The sequence below is a fragment of the Vipera berus genome, assembly GCF_964194415.1.
Source record: "Vipera berus genome assembly, chromosome: 2".
In the NCBI taxonomy this organism is placed as follows: Eukaryota; Metazoa; Chordata; class Lepidosauria; order Squamata; family Viperidae; genus Vipera; species Vipera berus.
The window spans coordinates 191,609,607-191,634,287 of record NC_138203.1 but is presented as its reverse complement, the minus strand read 5'-3'; the positions used below and the strand labels follow the sequence as shown (position 1 = coordinate 191,634,287).

At 38.5% G+C, this 24,681-nt stretch overlaps 1 protein-coding gene across 1 annotated transcript in view; it reads left to right on the top strand.

Moving 5' to 3' along the window:
• Positions 1-24,681, top strand: part of AFAP1L1 (actin filament associated protein 1 like 1) — an 82,986-nt gene that overhangs the window by 34,064 nt on the left and 24,241 nt on the right. Inside the window, exons 2-6 of the mRNA XM_081316979.1 lie at positions 13,916-14,044; positions 16,356-16,439; positions 17,428-17,525; positions 19,208-19,319; positions 20,510-20,608. Of these exons, the coding sequence (XP_081173105.1) occupies positions 13,916-14,044; positions 16,356-16,439; positions 17,428-17,525; positions 19,208-19,319; positions 20,510-20,608 (522 nt within the window). The remainder of the gene's footprint in view (positions 1-13,915; positions 14,045-16,355; positions 16,440-17,427; positions 17,526-19,207; positions 19,320-20,509; positions 20,609-24,681) is intronic.

Genomic DNA, 24,681 nt, shown 5'->3' with positions numbered 1-24,681 from the left:
GGCCTGAGCAACAGGAAGTCCTTTGTACTAAATTAGAAACAATGATTATTCCCTGGCCCAGCCTTTCAGCCTTCACCTGCAACTGGAAGGAAATGTTTGCAAGGAAGACGGAAACAACAGGAACCGGGAGCTTCCAAAGCTGAAAGAAGTTATTATTATTATTATTATTTATTGCATTTATATACCGCCCTTTCCCTGAGGACTCAGGGCGGTTTACAGGGAATTAAAAATCAACCATACAAAAGTTAAAAAACCAATTTAAAAAAGATTAAACCAACCCTGTACAATTAAAAACCCCAATTAAAATAAATTTCTCCTCAGCCTGGGCCCGAGAGCTCAAAGAGCCAGGTCTTCAGGCCCCAGCGGAATGATCGGAGGTCGGGAGCAGTCCTCAGCTCCACTGGCAGCTGGTTCCAGAGGGCAGGCGCCCCCACTGAGAAGGCCCTATCCCTGGGTGTCACCCGCCGGCAATCTCTTACCGGTGGGACCCTGAGCAGACCCTCCCTGTGGGAGCGCACTGGGCGAAGGGCATTTGATGCCGGCAGCAGGTGTTCCCTCAAATACCCCGGACCCAGGCCATGTAGGGCTTTATAGGTGATAACCAGCACCTTGAATTTCACCCAGAGGGCAAGTTGAAAGATTCTAAATCAAGAAATCTGCAAACAGAGTCAGAGAATACTATGGGCACATGCACGGGAATGATTACATAACAGCTCTTTCCAAAACTTATCTTTTGTGTACACTTCCTCAGAATTTAGCCTCTTTATGGATCCAATCAAATGCTTCTCCCCGCCATCCCTTATATCATAGAACAGGGGAGTGCAACCTTGACAACTTTAAGACTTGTGGACTTCAGCTCCCAGAATTCCTCAGCCAGTTATGCTGGCTGAGGAATTCTGGGAGCTGAAGTCCACAAGTCTTAAAGTTGTCAAGGTTGCACACCCCTGTCATAGAACATAGAGCACTTTCAATCGCTCCTGTTTTGTGCTTATGGCAGCCTAATTTTAAATTGGCTTAAGGAAAAACATGTATGGCTAAGATAAACAGATCTGAAGGTTATTCAGTCCACATGGCAGACTACCTTACCCTCCTGTGCACAACTCCCCTGCTGCTGTGGTCTCTCACTGACTTCTGAACCTTTATCATCAGTGGTAGAATTGCACTGTGATTAGAACTTTGCCCAATGCAGGTAGTCCTCAATTTATGACTACAACGGAACCCAAAATTTCTGTTGCTAAGCAAGACATTGGTTAAGTGAATTTAGCCCTGTTTTACAACTGTACTTGCCACAGTTGCTTAAGTGAATCATTGCAGTTATATTAGTACCACAATTGTGAAGTGAATCTGCCTTACCACATTGACTTGGCTGATCAGAAGGTTGCAAAAGGTGATCGTGTGACTCTAGAACACTACAACTCTCATAAATACGAGTCAGTTGTCAGGCATCTAAATTTTGCTCACATGACCATGGACATATTGCAATGGTTGTAAGCGTGAAACATGGACATACGTCATTTTTTCAATGCCGTTGTAACTTCAAATGGTCACTAAATGAACTGTTGTAAGTCAAGGACTACCTGTACTGTATATGAATGTTTGCTGACTTGAAACCTTCTCTTGTCTTTTTTTTTTGAGCCAGCTAACTAAGAGCTTTTATAGAAAGGGAAAAGAAAGAAATAGTAGGTGCAGGTGACACCATTTTGTTGTTTCTTCAGTCACTTGAGGTAAATGGGTTTCAGATATCTAAAACCCACAGGAGCATTCAAGGCAGGAAAATACTACTTTAAAACCACACCCAGAGGTCAAATATGTGAGGAAACACTGAGGAGTAAAGGCTTATTGCCACCTGTTTCTGTCCTAATTTTTTTTGTTCTATCCTGGCCTCATGGCAACTAGGCAGCATGAATTATCCCAGACTTAACTGCTTCTTTATGAAGACTAAACTTTAAATATTGTTCTAGGATTAAAAGTTGAGCATCACTTTGCATTCTGGGTTTTCCTTTTACCTTTTTTTAATTGTTGGGTTGTGGATAACGTAAAATCTGATTGTGATAGAAATAAGATGTAAATCTAGGCTGGATTCTGAAATGCTGCTTGCCTCAGCAAAATACAGGATAAATTTATGAAGTGGAGCAATTTTGAACAGCTAGAATCCTAAGGGGGGAGGAGGGGGAGACACTCCTAATTTTACTAAGGTAACTGGTTATAAACATATGAAAAAGAAATCCATTTAGGCACTGAACTTTTCATTAATGCTACAGGGAGCCAGAGAAGATATTTTCTGTAGATTAAGACGCTAGGAGTCTCCTGCCTTGACAATTGCTCACCTGCTTATATGTCCTTCCTTCTATTCCACCCACTCTGATCTGCAGTAGAGTTCATCTAAAGGATGCAAAAACATCTTTTGATGTTTTCATTTGTTTGTTTGCTTTTAACATCTGAGGATGTTGTATCCGATTCCAATGCTATAGCTCATATCATTTATTGACATTGTTGCTTCCTGCATCTTTGAGGGAGAATTCCAAACTGGCTAGAGCCTTGCTAATTTGACCTTCTTCTTTTTGGATTTTTGGTGTTTTTTGTTAATATTAGATAAACAACATTGCCTCTGGCTGAAAATTTCTTAAAACCAAAATACTTTTCAAAGAAAACTATTAAATATTTCTCATTAAGAAGTATCATCTAAGAGCTACACTATTTACACAAGATAATTATATGGGAAAATTTATTTATTTATTTATTTATTAATTTAATTTGTATACCGCCCTTCTCCCGAAGGACTCAGGGCGGTGAACAGGGCAATACATAATAAAAACAAGATACAAAAATTAAAAAGTAATTAAACAGCAATGCCCGTAATAACTTAGTACAGATTAAAAGTTAAGACCAATTTATAAAACCCAACCCCATCCCATCAGGCCAGGCCAGCTTGTTCAAAAAGGTAGGTTGTAAGATCGCGCCGGAAGGAGCGGAGATCAGGCGCCATCCGGAGCTCGACCGGAAGGTGGTTCCATATATTAATAAGAGTATTAATATAAGAATGATACTTGTCCCTATTATGATTTGGATCCAAAGTCCACCCTTCCAATTATTGAAGAACTGCTTCATGTTATATATCAGATCAAGTAAAGTCAGGAGTTGTATGGATGGTGTCGATAGCAGCATCCTTGAGTAGCTCTAGTCAGTGGTGGGATTCAAATATGTGAACAACCGGTTCTCTGTGTGGATGCCACTTTCAGAAGTCCATCTGGGCCTGGGCAACAAAAAATTAGCTACCGGTTCTGCCAAACTGGTGCGAACCAGCTGAATCCCACCACTGGCTCTAGTGTACCAAGAACCTCACAGAATGCAATTGTTGATACCTGTCAAATGTTTTCTAACCAGTTATTTTAAGCAGCAGCATTAGTCACTGGCATGGTTTCGTTGACATCAAGTGAAAAAGCAGGCACAGGCTCTTTTTTCTCTTTACAAAACAATTGGGTAGAATAGTGTTTGAGTGTTTTTTCTTCCTATAATTTGTTTTGCAATGATCAGAGACCTGCTCTTTTTGTATTTGTTTAGTAACTAGGAACCTAGGATTAGGATCCACTTTTGAGGAGACGACCTGACTTTTAACAGCTATTTTAGCCATAGGTCAGGGGTGTCAAACTCAATTTCATGGAGGGCCGCATCAGCATTGCAGTTGCCCTCAAGGGGCCGGGTGGGTGTGGCCGACTGGGTGGGCGTGGCTATGTGTATGGCCTACTGGGTGGGCATGGCCAGCTCTACATCGTTCACATCAAGGGTGCCTATGGGGGCCTGGGCAGGAGTGGGACAGATCTGAGGGTCTCTGGCAGAAGGAGGGTCTCTGGGCCAGGTCCAAGGCAATGGGGGCCGTTCCCTCACTGTTTCCAGGATGGCTTCGCGGGCCGCATGAAACCACTTCGCGGGCTGGATCTGGCCCCCGGGCCTTGTGTTTGACATGTCTGCCATAGGTAAACCATATATAAGTAGAAAACAACATTTCCTCATGCTATTTTCTACTAGGAAAACAAACATTCAGAAATACACTTGGTATATGTTCATCCGTTTCCTTACTGCTGCAATAGGTCTACCGTATATCAAGAATGCATTAAATACAAGTTGACAGTGCAGCCCATATCCATTAATTTTAAGATATTCAGATGGATTTTTACTTTCTTTGTCCTGTTCTACTGGCTATCATAGAAGGAGAACTGTCATAATTCTGATAGGTTCACCAATATTTAATGGTATAAATAAATATATGATTAATGTAAAGCACAATTTAATAAGCACTAGCTAAAGTGAGGAAAAGGTTTCAGTAATTTTCTACATACTGCAGCAGGAACATCCCTTCAGTTATTTGATCAGCACAGTACTTTCTTTTTCTTTTCTATATCAAAAAATGTTTTTACTAAGGAGAAGATTCATTTTATGTATAAGGACTCAAATCTTTGAGACCCTAATTCTCCAGAGTAATTGCAAAGATCAAAAGGAAGGATTTTCCCAATTAACATGAAAAAGAGTATATATTTTCATTGTGGCATTTTGTTAATATCTAAAAAAATCGAATGCAAAGGCAACATTTGACTGTTATAGAAAACTAAGCAGAGTTGACCCTAGTTAGTATTTGGTGGAGGAATACTTGGGAATTCCAGGGCTGTGGCCTAGATTCTGAGAAGAAATCAGTACCAAATCACTTCTGTGTCTTATGAGGAAAACTGATACGTTCCTGTCCTCTCAAAGATTTATATGTACTTATAGTAACGTGTGTTTTCCAGTGAGATATAATTCTAAATACTATCTGGGCTGCTTGAATTTCCAAGTGAACAATCCTGTGATGGAAATAATGTTTTGATATACAAGTATTAAACTTGAATATACTGGACACAGTGTTTTATGTTATAGTATGTATATATGTATATATGTATGTATGTATGTATGTATGTATGTATGTATGTAATCTGTATGGCAACCCATCTCACAAAAAAGTGAGATGCATAATTAAAAAACATTAAATAAAAAGCATTCACTATTAAAAAAAATATAAAAGGGAGGATAATGGTAACCAGAGCAAGGGACCCATCGCAAAGTCTTATTGACCCCCAGACTGAAGTCATATCCAGACCTTGGGAGACTTGGGGTTAACAGAGATGAAGCTAATCTCACTTCCAGGGGAGAAGATTCCATAAGATGGATGCAATGGCAGAGAAGACCACTTCCTGGGACATGCCAACCTGAGAATCGCAGCATGCATTCTCCTGGGGAGAGGTGAGGTTGTCCCTTAGGTAATCTGGCCCTCATGAAGTGTTTTAAAGATCTTTAAAGGTTAAAAACAGCACCTTTGAATTGGACCCTGAAATTTGCAACGAGCAGTTCTCAGAGCAGAGGTATAAAATGATCTGTTCTAGGGGAACATATAATTGCCTCACATTTTGCATCAGCTGAAGCTTCCAGATACTGTTCAAGGGTAGCCACAGGTCGACCACAATACAGTAGTCCAATTGGGAGGCAACTAGACATGAATGACAGTGAACAGGGCCCCCTGATACAGGAATGGGAACAAGAGGCACACAACACAAAACTGTGCAAAGGCTCTCCAAGTCATGATTACCCTCTGCTGTTTCAGCAGGAGTCATCAGTCTAGGAGGCTCCCCAGGTTGCAAATTGGGTTTATCTGACAAAGTGCCATCCATTCCAACATCAAAGATGGCATAGTCTTAAAACCAGAAGGCCCCAAACCAAAATGCCACTCAATTTTGCCAGAGTAAGCTGAAACCTGCTTTTCCTCATGTAGACCGTCACAGCCTCTGGGCCCAGGGATTAAATAAGAAGTGTGATGAAACCAGACCTTCTTATGATATAAAGCAGGCATGTCAAACTACCGACCTGCAGGCCAGATGCATCACAATGAAACCACACCCTCCCCATAGCCGGCAATGGGGAAAAAGTCGCGATACGTTGTGCGACATCACGTGACGTCGCGAGTTTGACATGTCTGATATAAAGGAACAATCCTCCTCTCACTAAAGGAAGAATTAACCACCATTAGAACTCCCCAGGCTGCTTTAACCAGCCAGGAGGGCCATGGATGTAAAAAAACAGATGTTTCAGCTCATAGTCCCAATGCCTCTGTCCACATGTTGATGTGGTTTCCTTTTAAAACATAACTCAGAAACCTATTTGGAATCAGTAGATATGCTTCAACCTTTCTTGGCTGTTCTCTTGCCAATAAGTAATGTTTGTCTTTTCCTTTTGCATCTCATTAATTGTTGCCCATCCATCTTAAGTATTAGTGTTCTAAAGAAATATCCTTATTGAAGATCAAGAAGTCAGAGTATTAGTTTATTTCAATCTGATGGTTACAAATCTGTTTGATTTTGGGGAGGTATTGCAGTCTGAACACATTTGAAGGCAAGAGATGGGAGAAGATTGCAGGATACCCTTCCTGAATCTTTCTGGTCCCATTCTCTTTTGGATGTTGTTGGGTTCTCCCAGCCACCACAGATAATCATGGCCAGGGGGTCAAAGATAGGAAGTCCAACGTCACCTGGGGACTACCGATTCCACATTTCCTGATGCTCAAATAACTCAACAAATAATTAAGTTCTCTTAGCATATGCTGTCCCAAATAATGTTTCACAAACATGTCCTTCAATATATAAGCTAATCAGTCTTATCAGTGGATGGAGATTGCCCACCTCTGAGTGTTTTCCTCATTAAAGGGAGAGGATTCTAGTTCTCTGAAGCATGAAGCATGAAAACAAGTTATGAAAAGCCAGACAGTAATTGGTTATGGACATATGTATGGTTAATACTTCATAGAGAATAATCTTATATTGTCAACAATCTTATATTAAGAACTTCCAGGTTATGTTTTAATCTGAATTTTTTTTCTTTCTCTATCTTCTCTATTATTTCATATGAGAGGGAGAGACCGCACACATCCAAGACCCTTTTTCATACTGTTTTATATTCTAATGCTACCCTCTTGTGGAACACTCAGTGACTACAAAATATGCAGTGTTCTACTGTACTGTGGCTCTATTGTTCATTTAGGTACTCTTTGATTGCTGTTATCAGTAGATTGAATCTTCTACTTAATTACTTGATTTGTGTTTGCCTAGAGACTCATTCAAGTATGAATAGAAGCTCTCTTCTGGCTATTTCTAGGCTAGTGGTGATGGATGGGAACAGGAAAATAAGTGTTCTGTGTCATGCATCTTAAATCATGCAATTTCCACACCACTTACTATTTGTCCTAACTGGAGCACACATTTAAGAACTATATTTTTCTATTCTTATCCTTCCCAAAAATGTTTATTGACTGCAACTGAATCTAAGGAGAAAGAGGTGCCTACCAATGCTTGCTCAAAGCTGCCATATTTGAGAATAAATGTCTAATGAGGTCAGGTATGAAGCATTTCCCCTTCCCCTTTCTCTCTTTGTCTGCACATCTAACACAAAGACACTTTAGTACAGTCCTTTGCCCATCCTTTTCTTAACCAGTAGTATACCTGCTGTTTAAGGTATTTATTAAAATACGGTGTTTATATTTAAATGAGAAGCTAATGCCTCCAATTACCACCTTACAGCAATACCAGAAGAGGAAGGGGGAAGAGAAATTCTAGATTTAGGAGTCCTTTCTTATTCTTCCTGAGGCGACTAACTCAACATTTCCTGATATCACTAGTAGGCTTCTCCTAGGTATAACCCCTTACTTGTAGGTGCCCACATCCTCTTTCTGGCATGTGCTTTCTTTATAGCCTCCTAACCTAAAACTCTCATATTTTGCTTGGCTGTGATGAAGAAGGAGGAAACAGAAGGCCAGGGAAGATAAAGCACCTCAGCGGAGGCTGCAGGAAAACATTTATGATAGAGGCATCCTGAGCCTGCTGTGAACTTAGGTTCAGAATCTGTTCCCAGCAACAGGAGACCAAGAATCTTTGCATCCCAATGGTAGGGAGAGGGGTAAGGCAGAATGAAAAGAAGATTTTGGATATATATATTTAGGGTCACTTTCATCTCATGTTGCCATTTTTGTAGTGCATGTAAGGGGATTTTAGATGAAGGATGCAACAGTGGAAGGATGTTGATACTTTCAACCTCTACTTGGAAGTTTTCTAGGTACATCTGGTCAGCCACTGTTTGACATAAGATGCTGGTTTAGGTAGACACAGCAAAGAAAATCCTTCCATTCTAGCCTTGACCAAATACATTGAGGTTGAGATAGAAAGCATCATTCTGTATCCCCCCCCCTCTCTCTGTTATTTTTTTTTTCATTTCAAATTTTCCTCACAAATATTTCCATTCCCCAGTGGCAGGATTCACACAACATACTTCAGCAGGCCAATGATGGAACAGCCTATTGTGTGAACCTGCTGCTAGTACAGTTTAATAGCTAATACAGGTCAACACTTAGCAGAGAGGAGCAGCTTTAACACAGAACTTTACCAAGCATTTTCAAGTCAAAGCCCATTAGTCAGCCATACTACAGAAACTGCCAAATTCAGTCAGTTTAGGACAGGGTCAGTCCTCAAGAAAAAAAGAGAGTTGTTCAACAGCTGAAACGAAAGGCCTGGGTACCACAGAAGGTGCATTCCAAAATTGATTGCCCGTAGCCAAACCCTACCCTCTGTTTGCCAGAGTGGCCATGGGGGGGGGCAATCATTGTTATAATGAATTTTTCCCAGTGCCATCTTGGTACAAGTGATTATGAGATACTACAAAGCCTTAACTCAGTTAACATAATTATATGCTTCTAGAACCAACTGTGAAGGATTATGTTTTTACTTGAGGCATGATGTGTGTGTGTACCCTGTATATTTTCTAGGGTTTAGATTGGGTCCCCAAACAGTCTGTCTCCAGATATGGGAGATATTCTTAGGTTCTGTAGTGAAGATCTGCATGGTAAAGCCCTCCTTGTGAAACCTTTGCATCGTAAATGAACAGGACGTTCACATGCCTCTCACATAATTCAGAAAAGAACTTAGGTTTTTCTGTTCTTATGATGTTTCTATAGGAATGTGCAGTGTGTGTCTGAACAGCCCTGCTTACCATTTCCCATAAAATGCTGAGTCAGCATTCTGGAATTCCCACCGTGGGCAGCTGTGCTGAGATCTTGCCTCTTGTGCAAGATTCATTCTCACAAAAACGTGATCTTAGTGAGGTTGTAACATAAGCTGGAATATATCTGATTCGCATGGAATCGTGGTTTGTTCATATTCACGAGTTGAAGAGATTAAAAACCAGTTCCCATACCTGGCTCACTTGGTTGGAGTATCTTGAAAGAAACTGTACAATGTCCAGTTGCAAAGCTCTTGTAATTGCAGATTCTCCTGCAGGGCAGGGGACAGTTTTGCTTCTGAATTCCTGTGTGTGAATCTTATTACTACTGTATTGTAGCCATATGTATCTGTGGCAGTTGAGTCGATCCACTCACAGAAAAGTATTTTTCAGCTGCAAACAGTGTTGGAACTTAAGGTCAAAGCTTGTAAAACTAAGTCATGAGCATGAAGGATCATGGTATCTTTTTTGTGTTGAATACAGTACATAGTCCTCCTCAACTTACAACCATTCATTTAATGACTGTTCCTTCAAATGCCTAACTCAGCTGCTGCAATAGTGCTGAAAAAAGTGACTTACAATCCATACTCACACTTAAAACCATTCAGTGTCCTTGTGGTCAGGTAATCAAAATTCAGGTGCTTGGCAACCGGCACACTGTATATTTATGATAATTACAGTGTCCCAAAGTCACATGATTGCTATATGCAACTTTCCAAGTCAATGGGGAAATACAAATTTGCTTAAGAATCATGGCAAAAATAGGTAATAATATTGGTCATGACTCACTTAATGACTGCATCACTTAGCGGTAGATGATCTGGTCCCAATTGTGGTCGTAAGTCACGGGCCATTTCCCCCAAATGTTGGTTTAACACAGGGGTCTTCAAACTTGGCCCTTTTATGACTTGTGGAGTTGAACTCCCAGAATTCCTCAGCCAGGCATGCTGGCTGAGGAATTCTGGGAGCTGAAGTCCACAGGTCATAAAAGGGCCAAGTTTGAAGACCCCTGGTTTAACATCATGAACTCTGGATGTGAAAATGGGATTTATTTCTCAAGGCATTTGTGGCACATTCCAGGACGTTCCATGCAAACTGTTTCTCTTTTGCTCCTGTCCATATTTGGGGAGTCTGCAGCTTTTCATTTCATATTATTAATGCTTTTTTTCTGAAGAGTAAAGACTTTTGTTGCCTTAAGTCTCATAATTCTCTATTGCAATTAACAATGCAAGACATCATATTTATTACAAGCACATTCATTTTGAACTCTAGCTTGCTAAATTACAAGGCTATCTGCTTGGATTAGAAATACCTTCAGATCTGTCATACAAAGGGAGTTTTACAGTAGTGGGACAAATTTGTATCCATAGAGAAACATAATTATCTCATGCTCTGTGTGCCTCAAGGTTGGCATACATATTTAGTAGACATCAAATGAATGATCTTCTGTGAAAGCTTGGCACAATGCTCTTTTCTTTTAAAGACTAAGTATATTAGCTTTTAATTATTTGGAATTAATGTCTTCTGTTGCACCAAGAAAAGAAAGATATTTAATAGAATGATCCAGTAACAAAGAATTCATATTAAACAACAGCATAACCTGTTTTCATTAAACTATAAAAATATCTTTACCTGTACATCTATTCTTCCTTAGCCAGAGTTAAGGACTCCTACATCTTTTAAAGCTCAGTTGAAAAGTTAAGCATGTATCTGACTTTTCTCTCTCAGATCAGTAAGACCTGAAATGTTTCATTTTGAAGAGATCTGATTCAGTAGTATTCCCAACAGAACTGTGACCAATTTTAAAATAAATATGCATTTTAAACCATCTGCTAATTTTTGAAATACGTTTTTCTCAATTAGATGATTTTCTGCATGCGCATCTTTTATGAGACATTGTAAGCGATGCCTAAATTTTAAGGTAGTATTAGTCCATCTGTTTAAAAATTCTGAACATCCCACAGCTCAATTCAGTATTTAATAGTGATGATAGTGATGATAAATATAAATATGTTGGATAAAGACAGCCAGTTTGGTGTAGTAGTTGAGGCACCAGGCTAGAAACCAGGAGATTATGAGTTCTAGTCCTTCTTTAGGTATGAAAGTTGACTATGTGTCTTGGGCCAGTCATTCTTTCAGTCCATCTCACCTCACAGTAAACAGTCTACTTTTGAATTTGCAAATAGAGTAAATAATTTCATATTTTCTCACTGAGAATGTATTTATGGTCTGCTTTTTAACATTTTTGCCATAAATAAATAAACATCACAGTTCTTGTGAGGAAAATACTGTAGGAGGAAAGACCATTAGGAATGTTCACCATCTTCAGTTATTTATAAAAATAATAAATATTGGATATAAATAAATAAATACAATGAATGAATGAATGAATGAATGAATGAATGAATGAATGAATACAGATTCCAGCTCTGCTTCTTCTTTCACTTCTATTCTGGTTATGCTCTGTTGAGCAGTGTGCTTTTCTTTATTGGCGTTGTAAATATCTTTGCATAAAATTGGATATAATAGCTAACTGGACCACGCTGCTGTTCAGATGATGTTAAAGAAATAGTGAAGACTGAATCAAATACGGTAGTTAGAAGTGGATGGTCTATAATGTAGCAATAGATTTTCAAACAAAAAGGCAGTTATTTGCTAAACTGTCCTAGAATGGATAATGTATATTTGAAGAATACCACATTATATTCTAAACAGTTATGGAGATATGACTGAGCTCTGTTATTAAATGAGAGGGTGATGGAAATAAACCTTAAAGTGCAAGTAGGGGATTATAAAACAAGCCTTCTGTTATGTACTGGGCTTTTGGAATATCACCACGTGCGTTGCTGGAGAACTAACGGTTCTCCAGCAACCCAGACAGGACATCTCCAGTCCTGCAATTGGTCAACTTTGGGCGGCAAACATGGGTTCAATCCGATTGGTTGCTACCAGAGGGTCTGGCTATATATTGAGGCAAGGTGACTCCAAATCCTCAGTACAGTATCTGCTTAAATAAAGAATGAGTTTCTCTGTACTCAACTGCGTGTCTTCATTCCTGCTCATCAGAGCCCACGACATAATACCTTCCAAGATAGCTTTATGGAAATGTTAGTTATTTGAGATAAAGGGTGTGTATGTATGTATTTTTATATGTATGGGATCTCTGTATAAATGAGGTGATAATAAATGGGAATCAACCAACAGACAATAAGCTAGCTCTAGTGGTAGACTAGAGAAGATAACATGTCACCAATGGCCTCATGATTCAGCACTGATTGTGGACTTCTTGATGATTTGATAGTTACTTTAGAAGACATTTCCATTCTTCTACAATATCAGGCAAGAGCATAAATAGCCACAGCCGCTGTTTGTGCTCCAAAAATCCTTCATTAGAACTCATGAGCAAAAGCAGCATATTAAGAAGGATTAGATAAATTCACGAAGGATAAGTCTCTCGATAGTTACTCGTCATTCTGATTATTTATTAGGGCTGTGCCAGGTTCAGATTGAAAAAGAAAAAAGTGCTTCAGAACATGCACGGATAAATATAAACACTTGGTAACTCCTTAAAGCAAGTTTGTCTGGGATGGTGCTACCGTTGGGGAAGACACAGCTGCTTTAAAGAGCTGCCAACAAATGTTATGTGAATACTTCACTTGCTCCAAAGCAATTCCCCACTGATTTGAAATTGAAGCATTCCATAGCCCTACTAAACATTATTTCTACTGTCATAGGTAGTATACAGTATGTAATTATACATATCAAATGTCATAAATTTTCTGAGGCAGGTAGGTGAACTCTTCCTCAGTTAATCATTCAAGGACTTTCCTTCATATTGAGCTATGGGAAAGTCTTTAGGAGAGCCTTTTTAAAAGGCACATGATAATGAAAGGATGTAGATTGACAGAGGAGTGAAGTAGGTGGGAAAAGAAACTGCATTAATACCTCTTGCAGCATTTACAGAATTCTAGCAGTGTTACAGAATTACTATTTCAATGTCCCTTCCGGCCTTTTCATTTCAGAAGTTCGGATAACGGCTAATGGCTCTGAGCCCCTAAATGTGAACTGGAAGAGAGCACATTTCTATGAAGATACAGAAGGATTTCTCCGCTCTTGGACTTTAAGATTCTAAGACAGATTAATATGGACATAGCTACAGCAACATTATAAATGAGCAAATGCAAAAATGACAAGAACTTGGAAGGCCAAGTAGGTGGGACATTAAAGAATTTTGCATTCCTTAATGTTCCACCTACTCATAAGCTTATGAGAGACCTTTTCTAGAACCCAGTGCCAATGGTTTAAGTGAAGGAAGCTGCAATACCTGTCTCGTTGCCTTGTTAATCAAGTTGCCCTATTCGTCAAACTTTTGTCCATCTGCTATGCAGGGAAATCAAGATGAAAGATGCGATAGTGGTAGTTTAAGAGATTACTGAAATGCAGTGTAAGATCCAGTGCTGGCCTAAAGTTTCTTCTTGAACTATAAAGTATTGACCAGCATCTCTTGTGGGGAAGAACCCAGGCCCACATGAAACTTATCAGCACTTCCATCCCTATTCCTCTGTTCTTTTTTATTCGAACTAACTTTTATATCAGTTACAGCAGAGGTCCCCAACCTTTTGGGCATCAGGGACCGGTTCCGTGGAGAGAGGTTTTTTCGCAGACCGGAGGGTGCGTGGTTTTGTGTGCTGCCTGCATCCCATGGATGGGCCTTTGTTTGTTTGTGTGGAGTGGTTGCTGGCATACTGCGGCCCACTACTGGTCCATGGACTGGGAGTTGGGAACCCCTGATTTATAGGGTTGGCTGAGGTGGAACTCTTAATTCTAAGATCTTCCTTTCTATCCACAGTACTGGATCAGCTCCTTCCCGAGCTGAATGTTCTGCTCAAACTCTTGGACCATGAATACCTGAGTGCCACTACAGTGGAGAAGAAAAACACCGTTTCAAATATCTTACAAAAGCTGCAGCCTCCAGCAGGTTAGGAAAGCCTCGCTGTCATATTTCATCACTGTGTTTTAACATACTGTTTTCTTCCTTTTTCTTCCTTTTTGTACAACCATAACTATAAAAAAATATGTTTGGCATGTTTTCTTCCTCGATTGTGACATGTTTTGGCTCCTGACATGTCTCGGCAGGTGTCAGTCTTTTGTTTAAGTGTTGGGGAATCACTGGAATAGATTGCAACATTTTTCCAGTTGTTTGCCTCCAGTGACAGTTGACAGTGATCAGTTGCCTGGCCAGCAAGTCCTGTTTTGCTTTTTAAAAAGCAAATGCCTCAGAATGGTTTCCCAGGGGCAAAAGGCAAGTTGAGGCTTTGTTATCAAGGACTGTCCATGATGCCAGAGAGGTATAAAAGTATATTTTCATGAAAGATGTTAATTCAGGCAAATGAGCTGTTCCTTTTCAATCAGCTCTTCACAATTCTCTAAATGCAACTGCTGTGTAATTGCTGCGAACATTAAACAAGGAGGCAGATACCAACACATTACGTACATAAGGGCAGATTAAATGCTTGCCCTCCAGTGCTTTAATCCTGCTCCAAGTAGGAGAGAAAGAGAGAGAGAGAGAGCTCTGAACTCTTATAGTAACCAAAGGATGTCTAAAACGTAGGTCTTGTGATTTCACAAATGAAACATGTGTACCCTATCTTTGTCTTCTTTACAGGAACAGGAGATTGCAGGGAGGGGTTCTACATCCCAGAAAGTTAAACAATTCTCTAAGGCAGCTTATCTCTAGCAACTTCTTCATATCTCTCCCTCCCTCCCTCCTGCATCTCTTGCCATTAAGGTTTTAATACTACAGTATCCTTGGCCCTTTGTTGTTACAAGTATCTGACTCCCTCTGGTGGAGCATTCCATGCTAATGGACCCCAACAGATGACCTTGAGGAGCAGAAATAAACAGGCATCAAACAATCACTGGCAAGAGATGGCTGTTCTATTCTTTGAGACATTTGAGCCTTACACACAGGGTTTCTTTATATTTATGATTGTTCCCAGTACAGGACAAATGAAATTGTAAGCCTTTCAGGGTGGATATTTTTCTACTTTTAATTTTTGATACTGCATCTCATGTCAGCCCATTACTTTTTGGGAATTTGTGTAATTAGTTCTATATTAGTATTTCCAGATGGGATGGGTTATCTGTCAGAATTCATGGAGTGTCTCCATCTGTGTATGCATGTGACTTTGTGTGGACATGCTTGTGTATCTGTGTGACTCTATGTGTGTAGAAGAGCAGAACCCTCAGATATTAACCTTGCTTTAGTTGGCCGGGAATTGTTATTTTCTTTCCTGTGGAAATGTATGTTTCCACTAGCCTTCCTGCTGACTGATTTCTGCTGAGACAGAAGATTTCCATAGGAAGAGCAAATGGTTCGCATTCTCTGATCAGGAGATTTCTCTCTTCTGTCCTACAGCAACATCCAGCATATATATTCTTTATAACTCTGGATCACTTGAAGCAATTCTGAAATGGCCCTCTCTGAAGGAAAGTGATACCTCCTCAATTTGCCTGATACATTTCAGATATCAATTCTTCCTCTTGAGGATAGGCATGGCTCCCTTTGACCTTCTTTGAAGTTTGTCTGAAATTTCTATTTAACTAGACTGGCTGAAGTTCTGGGAACTATAGATACATTAAGTATCTATACATTAAACATTTTCATTCAGATAGCTGGAAATATAAATGCAACATTTGTTCAGATATTGTGAATTTTACTGCAGTCTTATGAAATCATGATACAAACCAACAAACAATTTAAAGTGCAATGGGCAAATCTGGATGGTCTCATATCTGTTCTATGAAATCATGATGGAATAGTCAAATCTATGAATCAAATCTACAACTTAGTAAAACAGTAGTGATTTGAGAGATAGGGAACTCAAAATTCTGCAAGGACTGAACACCTGTTTGGCTGTATTGGATATTTTTTCCTATAGATTTGGAACAGGAGTTTAAGCTGTTCTTTATCTTTATGTTCCATGAATGCTCACCAGTTTTTACCTGTTAAAAGATCACACATGGCAAGTAAATTTTTATGGGGAAAAATGCTACCTCATTACTACTGATTGCTTCTTTAAAATGTACAATAGGAAACATTGAGTATGTTCTGCAGTCTTTTGTGTACATTGCAGACCAATGATAAGCCCAAGAGTTTAGCTTCCTGCATAAACTAAGCTTCCGGTAGAAGTTGTCCTAGCAATGGCTTGCAATTGTGAGAGGGAAGGTCAAATATTAAAATTTGAATGTCATTTTTGTGTGTTTATTGTATCATTTCTGCCTTTCAGGGAAGGATGCGAATTACATGTATATGAATACAACAGCACTGCATAATGGTACTAGTTTTGTGGAATCACTGTTTGAAAAGTTTGGTATGTACAGTGGATTGATGTGATTATATTGTCACCTATAGATGTGATTATTTTTGTCCCATTCAGTACCTAAAGTGGAAGAGTAATGGAAGTACTATAAGTGATAGAGAACCCAGAAGTTATCAGAAAATCAGGAGGAGTCTAGTATCCCCTTTTCTGACTAACACATTTTATTTAAAAACATAAGCTTTCATGAGTTGCAGTTTACTTCATCTCCAACAATTGATTGATTTGATATACATATGTGTAAATGTATATGTGTGTGTGTATGTGTGTGTGTGTGTATGTATGTATGTATATATATATATATATATATATATATATATATATATATATATATATATATATATATATATATATATATATATATATATATATATATATATATATATATATATATATATATATATATATGTATATATGTATATATGTATATATGTATATGTATATGTATATATGTGTATGTATATGTGTATATATATATATATATATAATTTACCTGTAGATTTTGACAAATTTAAATACTACCATTTTATTAGTATTGGATATAGGTTTAGGAGCGAATACATTCCGTCCCTGTTTTAGTTCTAAAAGGCAATAGCAATTTTGAATAAATTATTTGTAATGGAGAAGAATTCCCACATCTAGTTTGATCTTTTATTTCATAGTTGTATCCAACTTAATACTTTCAAATTATAATTTTCCCCAGTGCTAACATATCACAGAATCAGCACAGATTGTCATCAGCATAACTATCCAAGTCTCATCCAAGACATCTTCTGTTTTTCTTGATCATCTCTTTACTTCAGTAAGAAGACAGCTGACTCTCTCTTTGTGTCTTCCTTTCTCTGTCTCCCATAGTGATTCAGAGGAAAGAGGCTACGTAAATCTCATGCCCCGTACCTTTGTGGGCCGAAATATTAGGATCTGATGTAACAATGACTATACATGTTACTGTACTACTCTGGCTTCTATTTTTTTTTCTCAGACTGTGACTTGGGCAACCTTCAGGACATGCAAGAAGATGATGGAGATGGTAAAGAAGGTATCAACTTGGAGCTCTCAAGGAGTCAATCAGCTAAAAGTGTAAGTTCCATCAATTCTCAGTTCCTCATTCCATAACACATGAGACTATTTTATACTAAGCACAAACACCGGTCATCTACTTCAGTGCTGTTCATTTTCATGTTCTCTAATTTGGTGTTCTCCAGAAATATTGGAATTATAGTTCCCTCAATGCTGGCTGGCAACATCAGCACCTTCTATCCTAACAGAACTGGCGGGCACCAAGCTGGGGAAGGCTGGTTAGCAGTGATTGACTGTGACATTTAAAATTTTGTATCTGAGACTTTCTTAGCTGATAGATTGAAGAGGCCATTTGTGGGCGAGAGGTTTGAACTCTGCAGAGGAGATATTTTCTGTACTTTTTTATTTCTTTCTACAAGCTCTTATAAGGTTGGTCACGGTGGAATTCTCTGGGCACTTGATGATGCCTGGGATGGAGCTACATTATAGATCCCTTCAGGTAAGCAAAGAGACAGAAAGGAATGCTAAGAACCAAAGGATCACATCATGTCTGAAAAAGTCTGCTTATTTTGACATTTGCAAGACACAAAGCTTGGAAAGAAGCCATCAGAACATTTATTTCATCAACTATTTTCAAAGTTCTGGTTAGATGATAACATTCTATCCAAAGAGAAACAAAAATCCATTCCTTTTTTATAGGCAAATTTAGGCAAATTTATTTCACAAAAAAGACCTGATATGCAATCAGATGCAAATATAATAATATGGAAGAGGCATAATAAGATTGGAGACAAAAAATAATAATAGAAAGGTGGTTTTTCTTCCAGAAATAGTTAAAAAGAAGCATTGCTACACATGAAGACATATTCACTCCACTGAAGCAACAAATATTTGCAAATGTTAGTATTACTTTTGTCCAACAACTGTGGTAGGATAAAAGAATTGTATGTGTATGCATTGTAGAGAAGCAAAGAACTATCTCTCTCTTATTTAAATGGAATAGTTCTTGTTGCTCAGAGCAAGATTAAACAATGGTCAACCTAATAATTTCTCCTTGTTTCCAACTGATTGCTCTAAGGCCACACACACATCTAGCACAACACTATGGGCCCTTAAATATGATATTTTTATTGTGCAACTGCTCCACATCATTTACAGAGTGATATTGGGGGGAGGTTATCTACACTAATATCCTTGAGTTTTCCCATTGTTTCTTTTTTTCTTTGTTTCCTACTTGAGAACAATCAGTTAATGTTAGAAAGCTAGACTCGGTATCTTCTGTTAGGTAGTTTAATGGGGTCTTCCAATGGCCATTGAAACTATCTTATCCACACTGATGCTATAGACACAAGAACAGAAGGTAAATGGCTTGAACAAAAACAAGAACATGATAAGATTTCCTGCTGATGCAGCTGACCCATTGCACGTGTGCCATGAGAAACATGAGGAAAGAATAAGATCCTATTATAAGGATTCTGGAAAGACCCTCTTGTATTAAAGTCAAGAAGGAGAGGCTGTATTGACGTGGTTTTGGCTCTGGGACTCAGCCCCCTGGGAACTCTGAACGAATGTGAAGAACAACCAAAAGAAAGTGGATGGCATACTGAGGTTGTTTAAAGGCAGAGTATGTGCTTTTTAATAATTTCTCTGCAAAAATACCTCCATTTGGAAGATGCATTCAGAGCGGATGATAACAGTGCAACATTCAACCCCATTTGAATACTGCATTCTTTCTCTCACAGGCTTCTGGGGAGCCACCTCCACCCTTGCCCACGACTCCTCCTCCAGAAGATTATTATGAAGAGGCTCTGCCATTGGGCCCCGGCAAAGCTCCTGAGTACATTACATCTCACAGTAAGCCTTAAAGAGGGCCAGCTAAGGAAGGAAACAGCTGGCATTCTGACACTCTCCTATCAGTTAGGAAAATAAAGGCTCCTCCCAGAGGTGTCTGGCAGCTGACAGGCTTGTAATTGGTACCCGGGGCAGGCTTTCCTGTTCCTTTCCTGGGTTTTTTTCTTCCTCCCCAGTCTTTGGTTGGTCAGATGTCACAAGCAGTTGTTGTTTGTTCAGACTTGCATGGAAATGTATAGTAAATCTTGAGTGACAAGAAAGGAAAGGGCCTGCCTGAGAACAATGTCATTCTCTCTCTCCCGTAGCTTGTCTGAGAGATTAGGGGGAGGCAGAGAAAAGGGCCCAGCACCTGTTCTTACAATCACTGAGCCCCTAGTGAAGCCATTTACAGGTCTTGCAACAAAAACAAGAACATTATAAGATTTCCTGCTGATGCAGCTGACTCAGTGCACGTGTGCCATGAGAAACATGAAGAAAGAATAAGATCCTGTTATAAGGATTCTGGAAAGACCCTCCTATATTAAAGTCAAGAAGGAGAGGCTGTTTCGACGTGGTTTTGGCTCTGGGACTCAGCCCCCTGGGAACTCTGAATGAATGTGAAGAACAACCAAAAGAAAGTGGATGGCATACTGAGGTTGTTTAAAGGCAGAGTATGTGCTTTTTAATAATGGTTGCAGTAAGGAAAAGAATGTGAGAATAAGGATCAGAAAGCAGTTGGGAACAGATAATTATGACTGGCACCCAATGAGCTCTATTTTATATTTCTTTTGTGATCTATAGTATCCCTTTAAAGGTAAAGGTTCCCCCGCACATGCGTGCTAGTCGTTTCTGACTCTAGGGGCCGGTACTCATCTCCGTTTCAAAGCCGAAGAACCAGCGCTTATCCAAGGAGGTCTCCGTGGTCATGTGGCCGGCATGACTAGACGCCAAAGGCGCACAGAGCGCTGTTACCTTCCCACCGTAGTGGTCCCTATTTTTCTACTTGCAAGTTGAAGTTATGACAGATAATTTATCAGTGAGATGGGTGGCACAGAAATTAAATATAAAAAATTGTCTCAACTTATTGTTAGTCTTTGTGCTGACTTATTGGTAATAAAAACTTGTCTATATCCTTCAGAGTTGACTTACCCTGCAAAGTCTTTCTCACTGCTTAATTTGTACAATTTAAAATATTTCTTCTGCTTTCTGTACAGACAGCTCCAGTCCTCCCAATTCAATAGAGGATGGATACTATGAGGATGCAGATAGCAACTACCCTGTCACCAGAATAAATGGAGAGCAGAAAAACTCTTGTAAGTAGCACTGCAAGTATATGTGTTGTGTACATCTGTTGGAGGAGGGGAATCATCCTGACTGTAGAAGACTCAGGCAGTCAATACAATTTTATGGAAATATTATACGCTTATATCTTTTTGGTTATTGTTAATGTTGTTACCATTAAGCCACAGTAGCTTTAAGAAGGAAAGCCTCTTCTTATTTCTCTTGTTTTAGTCATAGCCATCTTGGATTTTAGGAAAAGACAAGTCTACAGTACCTCTGTATATTTTTTCTTTCTTGTCCTTCTACCCTTGAATTTCTCTCCCAGCTTCTCCATTATTATTCCAATGCATCCTTAGTGTTATTGAATCTTTCTACACCACTAAAGAGATTAAGGCTCTCACATGGAGTTCAATTTAAGTTGACTATTACTAATCACATGTATTCATTATTTAAAGTTCTTTCTTCCTCACAGTCCTGGAGATTTTCTTACCTATCTAGCACTCTTCTTAATCACTGTTAGTAGATTAACCTCTTAATCACTAAATCACATCAGGATGTTTCCTTTGTCATTGTCTCTCTTTTGTCTCTCTTTTGTCTGTTTGGCCTTGTTGATTTAAAGGTTGCCTGTGTTCAAAAAAGAAATAAAACCTTGCATGGGAGAGATATGTCATGGTAAACAGAAAGATCCCTGTGCTATACTTCTCCCAATTTCAGAATTTAAAATCTAGTATCATTACCGTTTGCTCTGTGTTTGCAAATTTCTTTAACAGTGCCATAATCCTCTTGTTTTGTTCTTTTTCCATTTATAGATCTCCTTTTTATCCTTATATAGCAATTCAGATGGCTTAGAACACACCTAGTAAACTATTCAAAACCTCTAGTATCATTACCGTTTGCTCTGTGTTTGCAAATTTCTTTAACAGTGCCATAATCCTCTTGTTTTGTTCTTTTTCCATTTATAGATCTCCTTTTTATCCTTATATAGCAATTCAGATGGCTTAGAACACACCTAGTAAACTATTCAAAACCTCTACTGAAAAAGGTGTATTTTTTTCCACACAGGAGAGTGTGGGAGCCAAATATATTTCTCAAAAAGAAGTAGTTTGTATTTTGGAAGCAGCACTTAAGAAGGCTTAGCCCAGGCGCCTCAAAAAGCAGCAGCATTTTTTTTTAAAAAAACGACCTTTTAATGTCCAGACAGGTTGATAGCAGGAGAGACAACATGGTCTATTTAAGCAAAACCAAATCAGTCCTATCTTAGGACACCATATTTTGAGGACACCATATTTTGAGGATTTGGGAAGGTAACAGCGTTCCATGCGCCTTTGGCGTCTAGTCATGCCAGCCACATGACCACGGAGACGTCCTCGGACAAGCGCTGGCTCTTCGGCTTTGAAACGGAGATGAGCACCGGCCCCTAGAGTTGGAAACGACTAGCACACATGTGCGGGGGAACCTTTACCTTTACCTTTACCTTTACCTTTAATATGTTGAATAAATTATGACTGATTTGGCATAAAGAGCCTTTCATATACTCAGATATGAGTTTTGAACCCTGGCATCTCTGTCCTGATCCACACCCAAATCTGACTCTTTCTAGGGCTGCTGATTACTTGCCTCATCCATAAATTGCCTACCTTCTCTGAGACCTCAAGAAGAGACGATGGCTCCTGGCCCACCAACACTTTCAAAATGCCAAGCTAGGTGTTAGTTCTACCAAACCATTCTGTTCCGATTCACCACCCAGAACCTTCTGGATACCATCACACAGACTTTAGCCCAAAGGGGCTGTGTTGTAGAACACAAATATTAGGAAGAGATACCTACTTGTCTAATCTCAGGACTATTCTAGACAACTTGATAGCATCCTGGGCTATATAAATAATTGAGGGTACACCAAACAAAGTGGCTGAATATATCTGGCCAGCTTGCTGATTCACTTGGTTCTTTTGCAGTTATTTTCTTTCTAGTCTTTCCAGCAGCAACTAATTGTTTTCAAAGGCTTACAATGGGTAATAATCGTCTTAATTTATCATCTTCTATTTTATATGGTCTTATTCTTCTAAAATCTTCAAGTTTTAAATTTTTATATGATGCAAAAAGGGGAATAGATAATATGTTAGGTTCTTACTTCTATGTATTATGTTCTACCTTATATAATACTGTTATATATATTTTTTTATCTTAAAAAAACTTAAAAATAGAATGCATTTTCATTTAAAAGTACAGAATAATACTGCTAGGAATATTGCAAGATATGGTTTGTTCAGAATATCAGTATATTACTATTTCAATTAAATAAGTTCCTGTCTCTGTGCTGCTCTCATGTTTCTGTAAAATAAAATTCTTCAGATTTATATCTGCTAATTAAAGTAATAAAACATTTGATAATGCAGATAGGGCATTTTTACAAGAAATATGTTCTACTTAATTGGGGGTGGGGTTTTGGTAGCATCTGCCTACCTATATTTACAAAATTAATGGATTATATTTGCCATTCTCTTTTATTTTCATGATTTATATCTTACGATGTAAGAGTTCTGAAGCTAACCATAGTTAAAGACTCATGTCTTAATCTTGCCTACCAGATGCAATCCCTTAGATAACCAGCATATGTAAAATGTTTAGGACCTTGTTTCCAAAAAACAATAATCAAGGGTATGTTACAATACAACACTGAACAGTTAGCAGGTTAGTTGTTGCCAAAGTTAGCATCTTTCCATTGTTCTCGATATGTTTCATGGGTAACCTCGTGTAGAGGTAATTGCAGTTAAGCTGGAATACAATCAAGGCACAAATAATTGAATGATTGTAGTTAATACATGAGATAAAACTATACAAACACACCAGTAGTGGGATTCAAATATGTCAGTAACCAGTTCTCTGTGTGGATGCCGCTTCCGGAAGTCCATTTTGGGCCTGGACAACAAAAAATTAGCTACTGGTTCTGCCAAAGTGGTGCAAACCAGCTGAATCCCACCACTGAAACAACTCTTTTGCCATTGCCATCACCTGAGGATCTAGAGATATGATCAGAAAGCATTTTCAGACAATATCCTTGCTCTTTCATGGAATAATACAATCCAAGCTCATACAAGGTGAATCCCAAACCTCTTTTTCATTGCCCAATGCCACTTCAACTTTATCTGGATTTAATTTATACTTGTTTTCACCTCACCTTGTTATCAAAGTTGGGCAACATTCAGTGGTATCATTAAGAACTTTCTTGGAGTTAATATGGCAGGAAATCCATAGAAAAGAGGAATAATAAATATTTTTGCATAATGAATAAGGAAGTTTTCTATTAGCTTACAGTAAGCAACTTGTACAATAGTGTGATGTGAGCAATTAAGCATCAGCCAATATAAATGTCTTCAAATATAATTTTTATTAATTCGGTTAAGAAATTGTTGCTTGCAGTTTTTTGGACAAAAATGCTTTAGGAACCATATGTAGTCATTGTTATCAACATTTTTATCCTCTGCTCTAAAGTCAATGACCAAATTATAGCCAATATAGCAACAATTCATGCCATTTCCAATAGCTTGTAGAAATCTGTCAGTTTGTTTATGCCTTTTCATCAACTAACTCTATAAAAATTATTTTAGTCAAAAGTTATATACTTTATGGTAAAACAAACTTTGGAACATGGAAATGATCTGAACTGGTATATTTACTGTAGCTTGAAAGTTGATTTTTTTCCCCCTAAACTTGACCAGAAGAATGATGAAAATGCAGGAAAAAAATAAAACTTTTATGAAACTCAGTACAGTGGAGTACTGAGAAATGATAGCATGTATGTGCCCGTTTAGATTATGAAAAATGAAAATTGCCCCACATTGAGGCAGAATTCATATCTGCAGGTTGCTTCACTATGAATCCCAGTTGAACACATAACTATAGATACTTTAAGAAATAGGTTATCACCTGAGTTTAATGATTCACAAATTGATGAGCAAAGCCAGCCATAAAATAACAATTTACTTTAATGAGATATATTCTTTAGCTCCTCATACCAATTTATTTGTATGTTTTTTGTAGGAGATGGCAAACTTATAAAGTGCTGGTCAAACTCCTTCACTATTTTTATTTTCTAAAAATGGCC